The sequence below is a fragment of the Eucalyptus grandis genome, chromosome 5, assembly GCF_016545825.1.
Source record: "Eucalyptus grandis isolate ANBG69807.140 chromosome 5, ASM1654582v1, whole genome shotgun sequence".
Lineage (NCBI taxonomy): Eukaryota > Viridiplantae > Streptophyta > Magnoliopsida > Myrtales > Myrtaceae > Eucalyptus > Eucalyptus grandis.
Genome location: NC_052616.1, coordinates 2,810,352 through 2,831,425, shown reverse-complemented (window position 1 = coordinate 2,831,425; position 21,074 = coordinate 2,810,352). Strand labels below are relative to the sequence as shown.

At 38.1% G+C, this 21,074-nt stretch overlaps 1 protein-coding gene across 1 annotated transcript; it reads right to left on the bottom strand.

Annotated features, from left to right (window-relative positions):
• Positions 1-5,149: 5,149 nt before the first annotated feature.
• Positions 5,150-6,858, bottom strand: LOC104443555 (AT-hook motif nuclear-localized protein 23). Its single transcript, XM_010057025.3, is given in 2 exon segments — positions 5,150-6,185; positions 6,188-6,858. Coding segments are annotated over 2 exon segments (846 nt in total). The 5' UTR covers positions 6,402-6,858; the 3' UTR covers positions 5,150-5,553.
• Between the last annotated feature and the right edge of the window lie 14,216 nt (positions 6,859-21,074).

The following is a 21,074-nucleotide window of genomic DNA, read 5'->3' as shown; positions in this document are numbered from 1 at the left end:
TAGATTCGCATTTTATTAGTTGTGAGTGATGTAAGTGTGAAGAAACTTGCTACATTCCAAATTTTTGACATGTAATAGGCATGAAAAAGGGGCATGGTATATCATCCTCGATTTTATTGTTCTCAAATCCAAACTGCAAACAAGACCAATAAGAAAGTTTAGCTCGATCTTGATCAAATGTCAATTGAGGACTATCGGACAACCCATATTCCTTTGCTCAGCCAGAGTTTGAGGACCATAACCTTCACTTTGACAAGAGCGCACAAGTTTTAATGATAATTTACTGATTTTATAAATTTATTCTTTCTAATTCTACTAATATGTATTTTCTTTATACTCATCATAAATAGATCATTACAACCTGAGAAGTTTATCATACATAGCAAAATAAGCATACGGAGATTTTATCATTCTGTAAGAAAATTTCTCGACTATCTAGTAAGCACCAAAACATCCATTCTAAAGTATGGTGTTCAATGAATATGCAAGTAATTATCAATTCAGTTTATGTTATGTCGGCGCTTAATAAGTTGCAAGTAAGCACGAAGAAAGTCACTTTCATACTAAGTAAAGCTAGTCTCAACCTCAAGCTCTTACTTGAATAAGAAACTGAATATCCATTAGTGAAACTATTGACAGAAAATTTCAGAAAAACATCGTCACGTCATGGGGATAATCCATTGAATAATAAGTGACATAGATTTATCTTTGCTAAAAAAGGATAGTGACATAGAGAGTGTCTTTATGGTTGAATATCACGTTCTAAATTTTTCTATTCAGTTCTAAACTTTCATTATTTTGCTCGAAGTCCTTTCCCAAAAAAAATTATGGGATTAGGTTATGTGGTTGCTACTGCTACTAACTTGCAATCAAATTTACATAATGGCCTGTCCCCATTAGCAATCTCTCTCTTATAAGAGGCACGAGGTCTGAGATCTAAGGCAGTCTCGACTTTTCGGAGGCCACGATGGCCTTAAGTTTGAGGTGACGCACCTTAGAGAGAGACGAGAACATTGTGATATGGGTAAGAGAAAAATGATGGAATGAGAAGTAATTTGAAGCCCCAAATTCCCGCATCAAGAACAAAGATTGAGCCTCGATCAATTGCACTTTACAAACTTCGCCTATAGATAAATTGACAATAAAGGAAGTACTATTGATTGTATAAATTTCAAACTGAGCAAAGTACCAAGAAGGAAGAGTGAAAGCAACCAGCTCTTGGAAACATGAACCCAATAGATCGACCAGCTGAAGAAACTTAATTTCTTCTTGGTTTATCACTTGGTTCTGCTTGCCAGCTGCTCAAACAAAGTATTTGAAGACAGAAATAGATCGAACTGATACGGTATCTGTGCTACTTAAATTCCTACTTTCATATAAAAACTGGAAACTCTTCTGCCCCCAAAGTCGGGGTGGAATGGAACAGCAGTTTAGCTATCTTAAAACTGGGCTGAATATGGAGCCCAAATGGCGATCCAAGCCCTGCGTTTCGGCTTGATTCCCTGCAGAACGAAGGATGTCTCATTGTCTACTTGATCATCCCGAAGAAGTTCATGAAGGAAACTGATAAATTGATCAACGAAGTGGCAAAAAGTTTCAAATTTATCATGTATACTCTGTATTGAAAAAGCCTTGATAATTCAATAACATACTTATCGTTAAGGTAATTGAGGCAGTGCTGATATATACGACATTCATACAGCAAGAAGTTCTGTAAATGGATCTAAAACCTAGTAGGAACAAGAAACTCTATTTTCTCTCTTCTTCACAATGTCCACACGTTGATTGTCAAGCTCAAGCCAAATTCTTCACGTACTGGTTAGTGTTATCATGTATTGTTTTATAGGTAAATAAGTGCATGAATACAATCAGCTTTATCTTCTTTTCTATTTCGTAAAACAATGTGACAATCAGTTTCGTTTGACACAAAATAGCTAGACCGACTCAGTCAATCCGCATCTAAGGTCGGAAGAATTCATCAGGAAAAACTTTTCTCCCGCTATAGCCTCCCAAGATCGAACCGGGTAGCTAAAATGCCCCATATTTCTAGGAGCAACTTCTCAGCAACGGGTACTTTTTCTTTCATCTCTCTAATAGGCATGATTGAATGTAGGGAGTTCCCATAATTGCAGCACACCCTTTGGTTCCCGACTTCATGTTAATCCATCATATGTGTTTGGGACATTGTTTGGGACATTGAAAGTACGATTCTGATAGATCTCTGGACCATGTTGTCCCCCCAATCTCTGTACAAACTATAGATAATACTCCTAGAGGGAAGTTGGAATATCATCTTCACTTTCATAATTTCACTAAACAATCTAGACCCACAAAATTGATAGCCATAAAAATAAAAAAACCGGTAGCATGTTAATGTCATCCTCATCATGCCAAAATAAAAATATATTGCTGTTCTTCTAACTCGACCGTCAACTTCCATTACAATTTAAAATACAATATGACTCAATAGTGAGAAAAGTCTTACAAGTAAATAAGAGAATGACGCTATAGATTACTTCTTTTTCTTCTTTTTTTTCCATATGCCTGGACAAATTTCTTAGTCATGTTTTCTTTGTGCAAATGCATGGAAATGTGGTTGATCGCTACCAGAAAATATGAAATCTATCGTCAGCTCCGGCGGGGCTAGCTTATATATATAATATACATATGCGCATGACTCAACTGCTCTTGCTTATGTGTTCCTAAAGCGACAGTCATCAAAATCAAATTTGGTTTGAATTTGGGCACTAGTTTTATATTTGTAGCCCCGCATGCGATCCTGCGTAGTTAGCATCTTAATCCAAGTTTTCTTAAGGGCGATTCCACCTCACATTTGCACTATTATATTTGCTCCAGCAAAAGTTAAGACCTTATCTCTCTGAGACTACAGCTAGGTTTTTTCCTTTTCTTAATCAACAGCGATGCCGCAACGAAGGTTTCGTCTCATATTAGGTAAGAATGGAACCTTGAGCTATGTACCCACAACCGCATCACGCGATTGTTGTATCGATCATACTTCGCCGTCCTCTTCCTGGTGTGCAAAGAATATGTTCAAATTTATTCCAGATTCCATGACATGACACGAATAGAAAAATAACTGCAGTAGGGAATTTGGAAAAAAAAGGTGGCAATTTCCGTGATTGTTAACTTCTGTTCCTCTTTATTGTTGAGCAAAAGTTAAACAAACCAAAGGACTGCCCTAGAAGATTTTTACTTCGAGAAAGTAAATCGAAGCATCCACGATACTGTCTGTAAGGAGGGCTGGAACTGGGCTTCCTCATCATACATTCATACATACACAATGAAGATTAGAGATGCTGGTTTTTTATAAGTTTTATCTGTCAGCAAAATGGTGGTTAAAAAAGCCCAAGGTCGAATAAAACGATGGAAATCAAAGCACCGAACCTGCTTGTATGATCCTATATCGACGTGTGCTGCGGATATCTGAAAGCACCATAGATGGCAAAGTACGGAGGGGGACATTTTTCTCGGTTAAATTGATTCAGACCCCCAAAAAGAACTATTAGCTAAGTAATGAGATGGGCACCAAGTGGCCCGGTTATCTTGCATCGGCACGATTAGGTTAATATTGTATTATGTAGGTCAGCTTACAGTATTTTTTTTTTTTTTTACCAAATCCCATCAACTACTAAGTAATCTAAACTTTAGGAAATGATCGGTGTTAATATGATATCCCTGCATGATAAGTTTTTCATTTGACTTATATATAGGTATTCGAACATTTGGCTCGACTAATCCTTATGAAGGTACATATACAAACTAAGCTCCAACAACTTGTATGAGATTTGTATATGTACATATTGTTCCATAGGACATTCGAACGCTTGGATCAACAGATTCTCGTGAAGGTACTTATGCAAATTTTGTTTCCATCACTTTTATAAAATTATTTACAGGCAAGTGGTGACACTACATATATAAGTAAGAAGTAACAAAAAACCATACCATACTTAGATGCATTCTAAGACATGACCGATTATATAGCAATAATAAAATCCTTAATTATAACTAAAGAGCTTGATTCTACTTGAACTGGATCATCCATTCTATTCTTCTATTTTTATTTTTTTTGTCAAACATCTCTTCTATTTTCAAACGGAAGAATGTGCATGGGAAAGCTCAATATAGTTTCCATTTATAGCAAAAATAAATATCATAAGAAAAAAACTCTAGATATATCTAACAAAGATCTTCTGCACCTATCTCTGTAATGTGTGCTCAAAGTGTCACCATAGAAAATTAGTATGCCTTTAATAGATCTAGACTTAGGTAGTAAATAATTAAACACGACAAGCTTTTGTCATAAAAAATCCCGAGTATAGACGACATCTATAAGTTAGTTTAAGTATCTTCAGCTTACATTTAAAGAAAGAACTTGTACTTTCTACAAGGCAACATGCTTCTTGAATATATATATTATATCTGCTTCGTTTTGAACATTTTTCTTCAGGAAATGTTTTGCACATCGCTGGTTATTAAAATCATTTGATCATCTTAGATGGCTCTAATCTTGGGCCAGGGTTCGGATCCAAGAGAAAAAACAACACTAGAAGTGAGGTTAACTACTCTGAGAAAATTAGCTACCTTAAATAGTTGATTAGTAATTATGTGTACTGTATACTAAACATATCATTTGTCTAAGAGACGTTTTAGATTATCAATGCACGTAATTTATTTTGATGAAACTAGTTATTATCACGCTTTAATTTAGTGTGCAAAAAAAGAGCTATCATCGTCGTGAATCCCTTTTTTTTTTTTTCGCAGAGATCGCGAAACAAATAGAACGTCGAAGAACTTCACACTGAAACCTGCGCTGCTAAGGCATCGACACAACGCAAAAGCCCACTTATCAAGAAGAATCTTCAAATGTACTTTGTGTAAAAACAATGCGCAAAAAACAGGTATAACCATGCTGAGAAAATCTTATATTATTTCACCTGCACATTCATAAATGAGAGAACATATACCTACATGTATTTAGGATTTATGGACAATCTATACATAAAGGAAAACACCGTGAAGAGATCATAAAAAATATGTCAACTTGATGAAGAGCTCAGAAGGAAGAACCTAACGGGAATAAGCACCGCCCTTTCTTTTTTACGGGGGCTCATTCACTGCATGATGATAAACTAAATTTGAGGATTCAAGCACAGACGATATACACCATGGAATTAATTGTTCTCTAGAGCTTCAATTTGTTCACATTCAAACCCAGTCAATCATACACAGAGGGAAGTAAAAAGGATGAGTCCCACAATGCTCAAGAAGAGAGACTCGGAAACACTACTTCCAAACCGCAAAAGAGAAGATGAAAACGAAGAACGTACAGAAGAAAATGAAACCCAGGAAAGAAAGAAGGAGAAAGAGCTAAAGAGACATCAACACAGAATTAAGAATCCGAGCAAACCACGATCATCATCACCATCGTGAACCTTGCGAAATAGATTTCGATGAAATTGCTGACCTTTTGAGAGGGGATTAAGCATCGTCATCTTCGTCGTCATCGTCCTCTTTCTTCTTGTCAGCTTCTCAAAATGGAGGACGAGGTGCTGAATTATTTCCTGGCCAATTCTCCACCGGCAACTGAACGGACCCCATGTTGTTGAGCGGCAAATTGAAGAAGGGAAGCCCCGAGGACGGATCCGGGTACGAGTTACCCGCGGCGGCCCCAGGCCCCGACGGGGGCTGCGAGGCCGGCGGCTGCATATGCAGCTGCTGATCCTCCTCGTCCAGCGGCAACCTCTCGTAGGCGACATTGGTGAAGGAGGCGGCGATGACGATGACCGGCCCGGCCGCGGTCAGCTCCCCAACCACGCTGCCGCCGACCACCTGCCCTTGCCCGCCCGCCAGGAACACCGTGAGGCTCGTGGCCCCCGGGGGCGCCGGCGGTGGGAGGAAGGAACCCGAGAGCGACAGGATCTCGAACCGGCCGTGCAGCGTCACCACGGCCCCGGCCGCGGCCGGCTGCCGGAGGCTGACGTTGGTCACCGTGCCGCTCCCGCTGAGGATGCAGACCCCGCGCTGCCGCCGCCGCGCGTACATGGCCACGCACTCGAAGACGTCGCACCCGCTGCCGACCTCGAGGATGTGCGCCCGGAGCGTGTTGGCGCTCTCCCTGGTGATGATGACCGGCGGCTTCGGCTTGTTCTTGGAGCCCGGGGCCGGCCCCGGGGCCGGCGGGCGACGAGGTCGCCGGGCCCATGGTTCCCAGCGGGGCCGAGATCGAGGCCGTGGTGGTGGGATCCGTCATCTTGGGGTTCGCCGGAATATTGGTTGTGATTAGGGTTACTGGCGTCGTCCCCGGAATCGCCGTGACGTTGGAGCTGGAGGTGGTGAGGGAGGAAGCGAGCAGTGCCTAAATCCAGACCAGCCATCATGAGCACGCATCAAAAAGGGGAAGAGGAAACAGAAAACAAGGTGGCCAAAAAATAAAATTATAACTATTATTTAGAATTTCTTTGCTCCTTTTTTAATGCTAAGTGAGTGTGGGAAATTAAAAACTAGCACACAGTGCGTGCTTGTTCTTAAAGAAAGTGGAGGTTTTCGGGGACAGCAGTAATCATAAAGAACCCAAGAGAAGAAAGGGAAAGAGAGAGAGAGAGAGAGAGAAGGAAGGGCTCGGGAACTTGAAATCTTGATTTGAATACACAGGCACAGAGATTATAGAAAAGCTTTAAAAAGGAAAAGAAAAAGGGAGGAGGAGGAGATGAAGAAGATGATATAAAACAGCTGCAAGAAGAAGACGGGAACCGCAAGGATGGAGTAGAGAGGAAGGCGAATGAAGAAGATGGAGCTAGAGAGAGAGAGAGAGAGAGAGAGAGAGAGAGGAAGGGGTGGGGGAGGGAAATAAACAAAGACTCAAAAGGGTGTCATATAGCCCCACACCTACGAATTTTTAATTCGTGAAGTATATAAAATTCATGCAGCTTAATTGCGCATATATTTATATATGTGTATGTATTATACATCTGATTCTATACTCTCATTTCAAAGTGAAATGATAGACGTGATTTAAAATATATATATAGCACAATGTAATGAGCAAAAAAAAAGGTTTCTAGGTTTATTATTTGAAGCCATAAGCTTCATATTTTGATTGTTTGATTGATGTGAACTAATATATATTTACGACTATGAGCTCACATCTCTTTCATTGGAAAAAGGGTTCCTAGAGATTGGGTTTTATCCTAGGCATGTAACATAAAGGCATTACTAATTTAATGGACCAAGCTTATTAAACTTTTCCATATGATATATAATCCAGAAAAGATATGGACATCATAATTAATTAAACTATAAAAAAAACCCAGATGAATGTGTGTGGACATGGTACAGATGATTGATGCGTTTTTGGAGTAATTAGACTTTTTCTAAGGTGGGACTTAACCATGGTTTAAGCAAAGTTGACCAATTAGTTGGATTGAGACAGAATACTAAAAAACAGAATATCTCGTGATCGATATGATAAAACAACAAAGCCAAACAAAGCCAATCAAAATATAAAGAATTTTGCCCTCGATTTCAAAAGAATTATGTGAAAAATTCATTGTTTTTAAACTTTTTGATTGACTTGATTTAATAGAACAAGTCGAAACTATAAGCCTCTCCCGGAGAGGGAGACGTGCTCGGATTGAAATGATCAAGAAACGAGGGAAGAAATTAGGGCAAGTGGGGAAGGGAGGATGGTGCTGCGGCGCGTGGGGCCTGTCTCTCTTGTCCTCTTCCCCCACCCTGGACGGCCTTCTCCTTGGACGGCCTTCTCCTTTCTCCGTCCACCTTTTCGCCGTCAGTGCCACCACCCACCACCACGACGCTACCACTATCACCACCACCACCACCATGGCTCGAAAGCGAGCTCACTGACCAATTAATCCGCTCTAAAAAAGTGCAAAAACCAATTGGTCCTTCATCTTCTATAAACTAATCTTTCTTCCCCACCTCTCTCTCTCTCTCTCTCTCTCTCTCTCTCTTTCTCTCCATTAGCTTGATGGCCGCTTTTGATTCGTAATCATGCATGTTGCTGTACAAATGTCGTTAGGGTTTAAATCGTAAACTATGCAAGAAAACAAGAACGAGGATCGAAAGGAGAAGATATAAGTGCTCTCCCAAGTGCACGAACTTGTTGAAACAGAGGTGCTGCCTCTTCTTTTTCTTTTTTTAAATGACTCATTAGTTACGTCAATGTAAACTAATCTATTTTAATCTCAGGACTCGCTTGATTTATATTTTATTGCATCGATCTTTTAGTTCGTTGCTCACAAATATAAAAATGAGTTCAGCCTTTGTTGTTTTGATACCAATCTAGTGTCGGTAATTTTTCTTCTCTTTTTCTAAAACCTAGACCTCCGAAGGGAACTAACCACGTGTCCGAAGGGAACCCATAGTACGATATCGGTGTAACTTAATAGAAATAGAATGACTATATGATCCCGACTTTGTGATAAGATAAAGTGGCTACATGATACCCAGAAATAAACAAATGATTCATTTATATAATAATTAGTGGTGAAGTTTTTATGGTGGTCGCGAGAATCTATGACTTACTTCGATGGCCATCCATTCCATTTTTTTTTTCCAGCAGTTAGAGATGCGAAATGGGTTCCTAGTTAGGGTGATGCTTTTGGATTTTCTATGTGGAAAGGCAAATGGAGAAGAAAAGGCAATTTTTTAATAATGGGGATGTATAAAAAATTAGAGGAATCTATCGTATCATATGCCAAGATCCCATTCCAATTTCCACTTACTTATGTATGGCATAATTTAGATTAATTATGGTTACCCACTAATCAGGTCAATGTCTTTTAGAAAGGCTGGTTTTTGTTTCCTTTTGACAATTCCCTCCAAGAGAGGGGATCAAAATCTCTCTGTTTGCTTTCTTTCCTTTAAAGTACACAAGTCTAGCCTCTATTGCCAATATAAGGTTTTTTATTTTTCTTTTTGGGGTCAAGTATTGACGACATAAGTTTAAAGAGCTAGGAGATATATATATTAGGTTAGGATACAATTGCGTTGAAAAAAATTGAATGTGTACCCAATATTCCAAAAGTTTAAATTGCCATGGCTAGAAAAGCGGCGTGCATATAAAGTCCATTGACGCAATGGGATACTCTAAACCCCAAGTTTTATGAACAAGATAGATAAAAAAAAAACAAGAAGACGGGATTACCTAGGGATGTGCAACAAAATAGCAAGATGGGGAAGTATGATTGAGTTGACATTCTAAAATCATGTTAAAACGTGTCCATAGGCAACAAATCTAGTGGGTGAATGTTTTAGTACATATATCATGTCCCAATACCACACGACTCATTGTGCAGACTTCATAATCAATAGCAATGCAAGAATTACAAGAATTGCATTTTTTTTTTTTTTTTTTTTTTTTTTTGCATTTGTGATTGGTTTAATCTAAGTGAAATGGCATAGGCAATGGTATGCTTTACAGTGTTCAGAGGGAATTGATGATAGTATATGCTAAGAAAGTGGCTTGCTTGTGCCATAATGTGTGGATTGTGTTACAACTTCTCAACAATGGTTACAGCTTTGCAAGAAATCTTGTAAACATCTTATGTCTACAACCATAGCAGCTACAACACCTTATACTTGTTTAGGAAGCTGACCGACCGATGCTTCGAGGTGTTTGTCGTGAACGCATATGACGACATGCACAGATTAGATTGCATAGCTGCATGAAAGTCGTACTTGTACAAAATGTACTCACAGTGCTTATCTGCCATTAGGATGACATGCTTGAAGCCTTGCCTCACCAAGTTGAAAATGACAACGATGTGCATATTTTTCTTGCTTAGGTGATAAATAGAGTTGACTATGGACCTACCTAATTATCAATAAACAAAATGATTATGCGAGAGAGAGAGAGAGAGAGAGAGAGCTGAAGACAATTGAAAACGGCCAATAGGGCGGAGAACCCTGTGGCCGATTTGGAGTCGTTCAACGTTGAATCTACTGTTTCAAAATCCTTTTTTTGAACTTTGGCAAAGTACACAGAATACACAGTGAAAGTCAGAGATGGGAAATTCTTCACGTTCTACTTGTCAAATTCGTAGCCGTATGAGCAAGTAACGAGAGGAAAATTTGGGCCATGGAAATCGAGGTCAACCGATGATATTCTAGAGGCAATTTATTTGGACTTCGTTTTGTTTTTCAAAAAATGAATAATTTGAAAAATATTTTCCTAAAAATAATTATTTGTATCACTTAAAATAATCAATTGATGAAAAATATTTCATTATCAATAACAATTTATGTCTCAATTTCCTTGTGGACGATGATAATATTTTTCATCGATTTATTTTTGTAAGAAATACAAATAATCATTTTTAAGAGAATATCTTTCAAATCATTTTTTTCTGTGAAACAAACATACCCAAAAAAAATTTCCCTTTTGGCTAGAAGGTAAGAGCATAGATTATGCTCTATCTTATGTGCAATAATAATGTCTGAGGGATTGTTTGGAAATTATAGTGGATTCTTTTAGTGACTTTATACCTTTTTAAGTTATTGTTTTGATTTTAACTCTCCGCGTTTTAATGCTCAAAATTTGTAACTTCAATGTTACCATGCTTATAACTTTTACATTAAAGAGAAGGGGAAACAAAGAACAAAATTGTAGATCAAAGTAAGGTTCGTTATCTTTGATAACTACATGCATGGTATTTTAACATCACACATTATTTAAAAGCCAAAAGCATGAGCCAATACCAATAGCTCGGACTAAACACGATATGAGTCGCCCTCTAAAAGTTTAACTTATTTTAAACAATGAATTTTGCATTCACTATTATAATATATGTGCAATTTTTAGATAATATAGGTCTTCCCACGTGTCTAGTTTTTATATATGCTTCGATTCAACCACCCTTAATTTTGAATAATATGAGATTGTGGAACAATCCACGCACATCCTTTAACATACCAAATTATAACCTTAAGTATTACATCACGAGGATCTGATTGGAAGATAAGTATGTTTAAATAGAAATCTCTCTTTGAGCCACTTATTTTTATTAGCAATTAATACATAAAACAACCCCCACGTCAAATCGCAAATATAAATGAAAAATAACTATGCTTACCTCAAAGCTAAAATTTGATTGATTTGATTAGGAAGTGAATCCTGCATGCACATCCAATCCTCCTCGAGAAGACGTGCGTCGCTCTGATCCAAAGGGTCGGAAGGTGTTTGACTATGTTGCGACTCTCTCTCTCTCCTGCCATCAATAAAGACCTGGAGAAGAGCACGAATGGAAAACGTCAAATCAAGCTCTGGATCCACGTAATCCTCGCAAAATATCATCAATGGAACCCAGATAAATATGCAACATCTAGCATCTGCATGTCGCCTCATTCTTCCTTTTTTTAACATTCGAATCAATTAATGCACATAAGATATCGAATCGTTTCTTCGACGTGGATTGAATAAGATTTTATCATCAACGTCATGAGTTTAGCCACAAGACATTTTCTCCTTACTATTCCAACCGATAAAAACATGTTGAATTTATTCGCAAGAGATATTTTATTAGCTATAATACTCGATATCGATAAAGGGCGGCCTGATGGAGATTTATATTTTAATCCTCGTGCTTTGTGTGACCACGAAATGCGCAATCAGATTACTGTTCCCACGTCTAATCACAATTTAGAGAAAGACAACGTTGGTGTTTGATTATCATGTCTAGGGCCACGTCCTACTGAACTTTACTTTTGTTTCATCTGAGACTTGACTGAGAAAGGATGCACCTAATCCCGCCATGATTGGTCCTTTGTTTCTAACAACATAACTACAACGTCAAGTGCACTAATACGCATATAGAGCGACCCAAACGGATGTCTTGAAGACTTAAAACTCAATAGGCCCTTTTCTTCCTAATTTCAACCATTCTAACCATATAAAGGACATGAATTTTACTGAACCATATAATGCTTCTGTCAAAGTTAGTTAGTATAGTGTAGTGATCGCTTCTTAGTTAGTCTATATTTGGTGAACTTTCTCGATTTTCATCAGTCCATAAAACATTTTGAGTAAGAGCTTTTACAATGTCCTCTCTGTATTTTTTTAGCTAGACTGAGTCAAAAGAATAGAAAGTTGCGATTTTTGCTATGTTTATAAATCTTCTGTAACTTAGCTGAAATTTAGTTTTTTTCTAATGTGAATTTATTGTATGTAACCGATAGAACTTACATTGACACGACTTTAATCAATCCTATCTTGGAATCGTATAAACCGTATCAAAGGTGCTACGGAAAAACGCTTATGTTTCCGATTGAACTATCTCAATTCAGCGACATAACTTGAAAACCCATAATTTGAGCTTAGGGAGATAGCTTCCTAGCACACTCGAAAAAGGAGCATTTCCATCTTGGGACAAGAAAAACTTTTATTTATTTATACGCTGGTATTTGGCACTAATATAAATGAATAAGAAAATATAATGGATGCGCGAGCGTTGTATTGTAATATTCTTGGTGGGGTTAGATAAAGTGCACATCTTTTGTACTTTGGCATAGGCTACCTATGCACCACCTAGCTAAGCACTTTAAGGTGTTTTCTCGAGCTCGTCAAAGGCAAGAAAACCGGATAGCAAATGATATACAGCATGGTCCCAAAGGTTAATGTTTGATTGTTACTATAATTATTTCCTTTGGAATTGTCGTTACCTTGTAGACAACAACAAGAGCGCATGGATGAAGTGAACCACGCCTCTCTCTCTCTCTCTCTCTCTCTCTCTCTGTATTATTGAGAAAATCATATAGCCTAGAAAAATTGGGATGTTGAAGCTTATCCATCTTTTGGAGGGGCAGAAAAGTTCAAGGGTTTTGTACTATATATATGTCAACCGATATCACGAATCGTGCAACATCGATTTAATGTAAAATGGTATTGTATTTAAATGTTACTGATAAAAAAAAATATACTTTGATTTGCAAAAAAATGAGAATATTTCAGATCACTGAAAAATGGTCTTTCATGTGTCGATACTTGAGAGATGCTCGGTATTAACTAGGGAGCCAATAGTCAATTATGTCGAAACTAAAAAGATGGCAATTCTTCCGTTACAAAAGCATGGTAATAAGTACAAACAGACACGATTATAAACATCGGAGGGAGACGACAAAAGTTGGGGGGGGCAACAAGAGAGGGGATCACGTGCGGTCTAACAAAGTCAAAACTCAGAGCTTTGAAGAGGCAGGCGTATAGCTGTCGGCCACGAGGCACATTTTCTCTTTGGGAATTGTTCCTCTCTCTCTCTCCCCTCCCCTTAAATCCCGGGGGTCTCTCTCTCTCTCTCTCTTTCTCTCTCTCCAAAATGATATCAGTTAGATGACCAAAAAAATGAAGTTTTTCATCTAAGCTTTCTCGATTGCACTAACAACTATTCTAAGGACTCTCGATAGATTGAGTTGGCTCGTACTTTGGGTAATCAATACGTTAAAAGTTGAACGGTCGCGTATTGAGCGTCCTCGTGAGATGTGTAAGTAATTAATGAGGATACTTTTTTCTTTTCACTTGTCAAAGATGCTTTTAACAAGAAAGTACATTGGGCAAATTTGAAAATCGACATGAAAATTATATGTGGTTCTGCTAGAGGCCTATGTTTGCTAGCGAAAGAAGAAGCAAATGTTCACTAGTCCAAATTCAGAGTACGACAAAAAGACAAAGAATTTTCGAAAATCGTGACCGTTCTAAATTCGCCATATATCTCTCAGTCCCTTCGAAATATTACGAAGGGAATATGTCTATGAAAACGCAAGATCTGAACAGCGGGGGGAAATGGCCTCCGTAGCTCTTGGCAATGCGATATTGGGCTACAGTACCAGGAATTAGCTTGGGCCCTCCGCTACTTCCATCATAGACTTCATTTGTAAAATAACGAAAAACTGATTAGGTTGTCACAAAATTTCCGGGGGGTGGATAACAAATCGAGTTGGCAAATGAAATAATTCAGGCCACAATTTAGAAAGGCATAAAAATTGAAAACCATTTTTGGTTTTCATTTTCCAAGAGAAGGAAGGTGAAAACACTCTCTGAAATCAAGCGTGCCCACAGTAATTCTCTCTCCAATTGTTTTTATAGCAAAAGGATATTCAGACATGGATATGAATGCTCACTAAAGATACCCTATGTGTATGTATTGCTGCATCAGCTACTGTAACTCTCGCATAGGGTGGAGCCAAAGAAGTACAAAACCTTGTCCTTCCAAAAGTATTCCAAAGCCAAAAACAAGTTTCAGACTCTCTCTCTCTCTCTCTCTCTCTGTGGTCTTGAGGCAGAGACTGAGAGAGAGAGAGAGAGAGAGATCATTACCTGAAGAAAATCCATGGGAGTCATCACCTGCAGGTGCAGGGTCAGAGAGGGTGAAAGTTTACATAAAGGAGAGATGGAGATGTGGGTGTGGCCTTGACTTTGGGGAGGAGGAAGGATGGGGGTGTTGACCAGATCTGTCCTTGGAAAGATCCACCCAATTACTAACCCACAAACAACGTCCCTGTCAATACGTCAAACCAATGCCCCACAAGTGTAATAAGAGAGACCTGAAGCGAAGCCAACTTTTTCTGATCGTTGCGTGCGTGCGTGCGCCTCTCTGAAGAACCAGTCAAATTCTCCAATACTCCCACACGGTATATCGAATCACAGGTTAGGGTTTCCCAAAAAGCTGACCTCTCTCTCTCTCTCTCACCCTACAGAGAGAGAATTTATTATGTTCTTGGAGACCCCCCCTTCTGAGTGATTCTGTCTTGCATGGACCATGTGGAATACAATTGATTGTGCCTTTTCCGTTGATAATTCTTTGGATCCTCATCAGACTAAATAGTTTTCTTTTTCTGTGAAAAATAAGAAAAACCTATCATTTTAAGACCGACCATAATTGCGCACAAGAAAAATTTACTAGTAACAATCAATATTAATTACAAAACAACGACGATAAGAAAATAGTTCATCAAAAATGTTCTTTTGATGCAAGCTGCTAAATTGTTTCGTGTATATTGGGTCTGGACCAGAATTTCAAGCTGCATTTCATGTACGTAAAACTATTTTTGATATCTTGAATTATATGCTGATGGCAAGCTGTAAGAAATGATAAATTTACAAGAAATTTGAAGTTATCTACAATTGCCATGTAGTCTCTTTAAGTAGCTGCGGGCTCATGCAGGGATCATATCGTTGGATACAAAATGAGCTGCTCTGACATTTAGTTCGTCTCCTTTCTCTTGTCTTCCAAGTGCTTAATTTGGATCCAATGTATGACCCTCTTGTTTTGCACCCTTGACGCTTGGTGCGGCTTGCTCGTGAATTTAGAGTATTGGTTGCTTCCGAGGTAGTCTAATTACATGCCCTTTGTCTGTCTTTTTTTGACGTAACGAAATTGTCCGAGCCCTTTCTCGATGCTCTCGACCATAGGATTCAAAGTCGATGTTATCCCCTGATTGTGACACGTCTTTGGAATAAAGGCCTATAAAGTATTAAAATCCCTTGAATCTACGCGTAAATCCAATCAAATTGATATCAGCGAACTAATCGGAGATTGTCCTTTCTAATCTTTGATTCATAGATCGATATTGTTTCTTCAACTAGTATTCCTCACCAACAACGAGAGAGAGTAGTCGTATGCCTCTGCTTTGATACTGTTGTAAGATTTCTAACTTTTATAAAAAAAGACGGCTGAGAAATATTTTATCTGTTCTTGAGGAGAATGAAATTAACTGCACTAATCAATTAATTGATTGAACAAAACACTGATTATTTTAACCTACCTTTTTACTTTTAGAGAAGTACGCATGGGGAGTGTCGAGCGTCAAGAAGGCTGTTTAATTTTCTATACTATCTATTATTTTATTTAGAGACATCAATAATATATTCGCTTTGTTTTAAGATAATAACTGTCCTTTATATATCGATTATGCAAAGACTTATTATAGATTTCTTTTTTGACTTATTATAGTTGAATTGCTGAAAAAAATGTTGTTAATCCAAACGTCTAATCATTGGATAATTAGAATTCTGTACATATGACTAATAAAAAACGAGAGACCTACTTGGATCGTGCTTTATATTCTAAAGTTTAGTTTTCTATTTATACTCCATCTCTTTTTATCCTTAATTAACTCAAGTTTTTGTTTCCTTCTCTTTCTGCTAGTTCTTAATTTATTGTGTATATAAGATATATAATTGACAAGCGTAGCATCCCTTGTAGAAAATGCTTAGAGAATAGTAATAAATGAACGTCTCTTCATGGGTAACATATATTCACATTCAAGAAGCAACGCGGTTCTTTTGTCTTATGTTCTTTTTTGCTCATGAACATGTGGAGAAGACGAGAATGGAAATTGATTTCAACCGGCTTAATTAGGGGACACAATAGGAAACCCTAGAAATGAGAAGGACTAATGGGAATGTGCAGCTGCTGTTGGGGTTCATTAGAATCTCTGTAAGCATGACATGATCTGGATTATCATTTTAACTGGGTGCCAAAGTGATGTTTTCATAGGTTAATTTCAGTGGAGCATCAAAATAAAGTGAATGTAGCTTTATAGGTCCAAATATAAGCAGCTTTTACAGTCATATGAGGTTTCGACTCAGCTAAAAACGTTCTGCATTTAAGCGGGAGTGGAATTGGATGATCTTTCTCGGGGTTTCAAATCATCCCTTCGGAAATCAATACGCCTCTATTTCAGTGCAAAGAAAGCAGGTTAAATTCACTTCTCTGAAACCGCCACTCCACGAAGACAGAAATCTAGGGAGGAAACAATGCATACATATGTTCAGGATTGTCAGTTTTTAGTGACACGCTTATAGAGAAGGTGACGACCTTGACCAGCTTTTTGTTCTTTCTTTTTTAAAAATAAGAATAGAAAGCATTTCCATATTTTCACTCAGATGTTAATTATTATCCCCACTTTCAAAACCAATAATTTAAATCGTGAGTTTTTTACTTTCATAGTACCTTGCATCCTTCTAACTTCACTTATTTACATGAATTGTGATTTTCCTTTCAGAAATGTCATTTCTCTTAAGGAAACCTACAGACCCTAATATACTTCTCCTCTCCTCCATTATCTCTCTTCTACTTGTAATTGGCCCACTGCCGCCTTCCTGCCCAGCCCCATGCTGTCCCCAGTCGTTGCCAACCTTGGACTCATGGCTGGTGACAGTCGCCACCCCAAATCTGGTCCAAATCAAGGTTGGGCGAACCGATCTGGACCGGATTGGGGCATCATCTCCCATGGCGACCGTGGCGGCAGCGGCAGCTAGGGGTGAAGGGAGACAGATAGAGAGTTCGTTGTGTGTGTGTGTGTGTGTGTGCGTGTGACTGCGTGAGGAAAGTGGAGGAAGAGAGAGGGAATGGGAAGAGATAAGTGTAATGTTTGGAAGGTAAATGTATCTTTTTGGTTTGGAAGAGATGCAAAGTCAAAAGGTTTTCAAAAGTAACGGCGGTTCTTGATAGAATATTGTATACTTCAAAATATTTTTTGCAATTATCCTTTTTTTGCTCTTGCTTTGATAGTGTGAATGAGAGCAAGTGTGGACGGAGGGAAATGAATATCTTGAATTTTGTCTCGTCCAGTAAAAAAAAAGCAAAGTTCGATATGCAATCATTCGGTTAAAATATAAACAAATATATATACTCCAAATGAAAAACTACATGTAAATTTGTAATTCAAAATCAGATATCAACAAAAGAGAGGTCGCGCCTACGCATCAATCACATCGACAGAACATTGTACAAACGCAAGGCACCCTTGAAGATGGGCATATTATCAGCCAAAAGAAAGTCGACCACGTGCTGATCACGAGTCCCAATTATCAATGCGTTCGCATGTGCCTAAGCTTTAATTGCTAGGGTTTATTCCCTCCACCTTCCCATGTGCAACATAGCACCCACTTTGTTTTATCATCAAATGGGTCCAAAACCCTAATTAATTATACATAGATCCTTCACATGAGAAGCATCGGACAAAGAGCTCAAAAACATAAAGTAAATAATAAAAAATTTATATAAGAACGAGAGAGAGAGAGAGAGAGAGAGAGAGAGAGAACTAGCTAGCCGCTACTTAATAAGCCTAATCAATCAGAGCGTGGTCTAGGCTTTTGGGTTCAGATGTGATCAAATGATTAATGGACCTTTAATCTTGGGTTAAACTGCTGGGCCCTTTTCAATCTTTGAAACGGAGGGTCCATTTGTTTCTGATCTCTTTTCTTAGATTTCTATCAGATTCTTGATGATAATCCTTTTTAAGGCACTTTCAATCCCTGCTTTTCAACATGAATCTACTTCAAACGGATCTGGGTTTTGATCTGCTACAGTAAAATCAATCTCCAGAAATTTCTTCAAGGAGCAATCTCGAAAACGTGGTGGCGGAATCCATGCGTCTACGGCCTAGCATGGCTCGAGTGATCAAATAGAATGACGTATATACAAATGGACTTGAGCTGGAAGCTCAATAGGCCACAGACGTGACTTTGCTTTAATTACTTGATGCAGTTCTAATCGAAATGGTTCATTTGGTCTACATATCGGAACCAATAACTTCTGAGATTATGCATGAGAGATTTGATTTTGCCATTGGAAATGTATCCTTTTCCATTGTTATGCCATAGTTCCCTCGTGATACAGCTTCTACAACAAGTTCTTCGACCGCTTAAAAGTCAAATAATGGTTCATTTCCATGTCTACTTTAAACTTTTCAGGAAGCTGATATGGAAGTCATGAAACCATCAAGACTACTACAATTCATGCTATCTAATAGGTAGAATTCTATTTTTAAGTACAAAAAAAGTACAGTTTTCCTTTTCGTGCCTGTAAATGTCAATAAATATTGATAACGTTAAAATGACTCAATGAAAAAGATGATTGCTAACTTTCTTCTCAATATAAATTGTCGGTCACTTACCAAGATTTTAAAGAAATAATCAACTTTTTATATTTTACAAGCTAGCAATTTTTGTACTAACTCACCAGCTTTTCGAATTTACTAACTCTTATACGAAGTTACTACATAAACTAGAGTGATTTCACAAATTTTCTCGGATCAAATTACCAGTTAGTGTTAGTTTATGGACTCACATTTCAATTACTTACCAACGTCTAAGTTTTATCTTAACTTAACTTCTTTTTTTTTTTTTTTTTGGGAATTAGTAGCCCAAAACTAGTTGGAATAACCAACTTTCATCGATAGTATTTGGATACTTAATTTTTTTTAGCTCTTTTAGAATTCTACCAGTATAAAAAAAATATCCGTTTTTTGGGAAGGTGATAGTAGAATCGCCTCTATGATAGATCACAAGTAACAAAGACACCATAATTAAAGTTTAAGGCAGGCCTAACTCCTTCTTACCCTTCCTATAAATGAAAATGGGGACTTAAGGTTCAAAGAATAAAAATTGTCGTCTGTTCTAGAGGGTTGACTTCGAATGACTAAACAACCACAGAAAACAATCGAATCATCAGATTCTTCGTCCGTCAGCGTTTCCAACTTAGAGATTTTTCTCTTCAGTTCCATTTAAGAAATTAACTTCGGCCCCACGATAAGCATGGTTAAAGCGGAGGAAACTTCATGAATTATGTCACGAAATCACATCAGAGGCTTCCGTTTACGTCAGCTTTCTTAATCAATGCTTTGCTTGCGGACAGAAGTGGAAAGCCAATTAAATATCGAGAAACAGAATGAGAGACGGGGAAATCTTGTAATCATGCGCTCGAAACCTTCTGAACTGGTGAAGAAGACCATGTCACAAGCAAGGACATTTAGAGTTTTCAATGTAACTGAAACGAACAGGCTGAGTTAAGCTATATGCTTAAGTTGGGTAGCGACAAGCCAAGGAAAATAAATTGACGGTTTTGATGGTCGCAACAGATTATTGTTTCAACCGAACAGGGCCGGTTGGGTTAACGAGGGTTGGCATGGGAGCAACGCCTGGATAGAGCTATTATATATATATGGGACATGTTCTTTTTCGAGATTACTAAAAGATGAAAATAATAACCAATTTGAGACATCATAAATAGGCAAACTAAGTACATGAAAAGATCATCCTTTATTCATTCCCAAAACTTAATTATTGCACCTGAATTGACAAGTGCTTCGAGCTACCTCTTCAACACGCAAACTTTCAATTCTGTGATGTGTCATTTTTTCCAAGTTAAGAACTCATCGAGTGAATGATTGGGTTTCTTATCCTTGGCTTCCATGTGTGATATGTACCACTTGCTTGATGTAGACAAACACAATCCCTAGCTCTTTCTTAGTATAAACATCATGGAGAGTTTCGATAGAGCTTCCTAAACACTATTAAAATGTAAAATCTCCTCATTAATTACCCTTGTTTTAGCACTTTCTTCATGTTCTTTACCTATTTTGTCTTGGCCCAGCATTTTAATCTAACCCCTCGTGAAAGCTGGTCTTTTGACGCCAGCCCATGAATCAAGAATATCCTTCCAGTGATAAGATCAATAACTGGCGTTGAATGTGACATTAAAAATATTATCTTAGCTAAACACGTCGTTAGTCACTAAGTAATAAATTGAACATCTTCTGTCTAAATTTGACTCCCATTTGCCAGATTATTCAAGTCAAAGGCCTGAAGGAAATAAAACGCCCGTTGCTTATATCATTCCCTTTCTCTTTCGGTCAGTTTTGACTTGGGATAGGTCATCCGGGATGTCACAAATCCAGGTGGTTGGGGCCCCAGAGACGGGAGACATAGTCAGGAAGTGAAGTTGAGAAGAAGACAAAGAAATGAAAAAAGAAGACTAGGGTTTTCTCGGTAAATTCGTAGGCGAAAAATGCTATGCCTCCTCAACAGGTTGTTTCTGGAACTTGCTTCTAGATGGAGCTCGTTTTCCGCATGCGTATCAAATTATTAATCCACAGAATCTTGCTCTGAATAAAGCCGTGCTCCTGCCATTTTACAGCCAGAGAGACTCTTGTTTAAGAAAATTGCAGCCGTTGTAGCTTTCCCTAGTTATAAATGTGACAAGAAAAAGAAAGAGCCAAGGGAGGAAGTCTATAATCACGCGAAAAAGATTAAC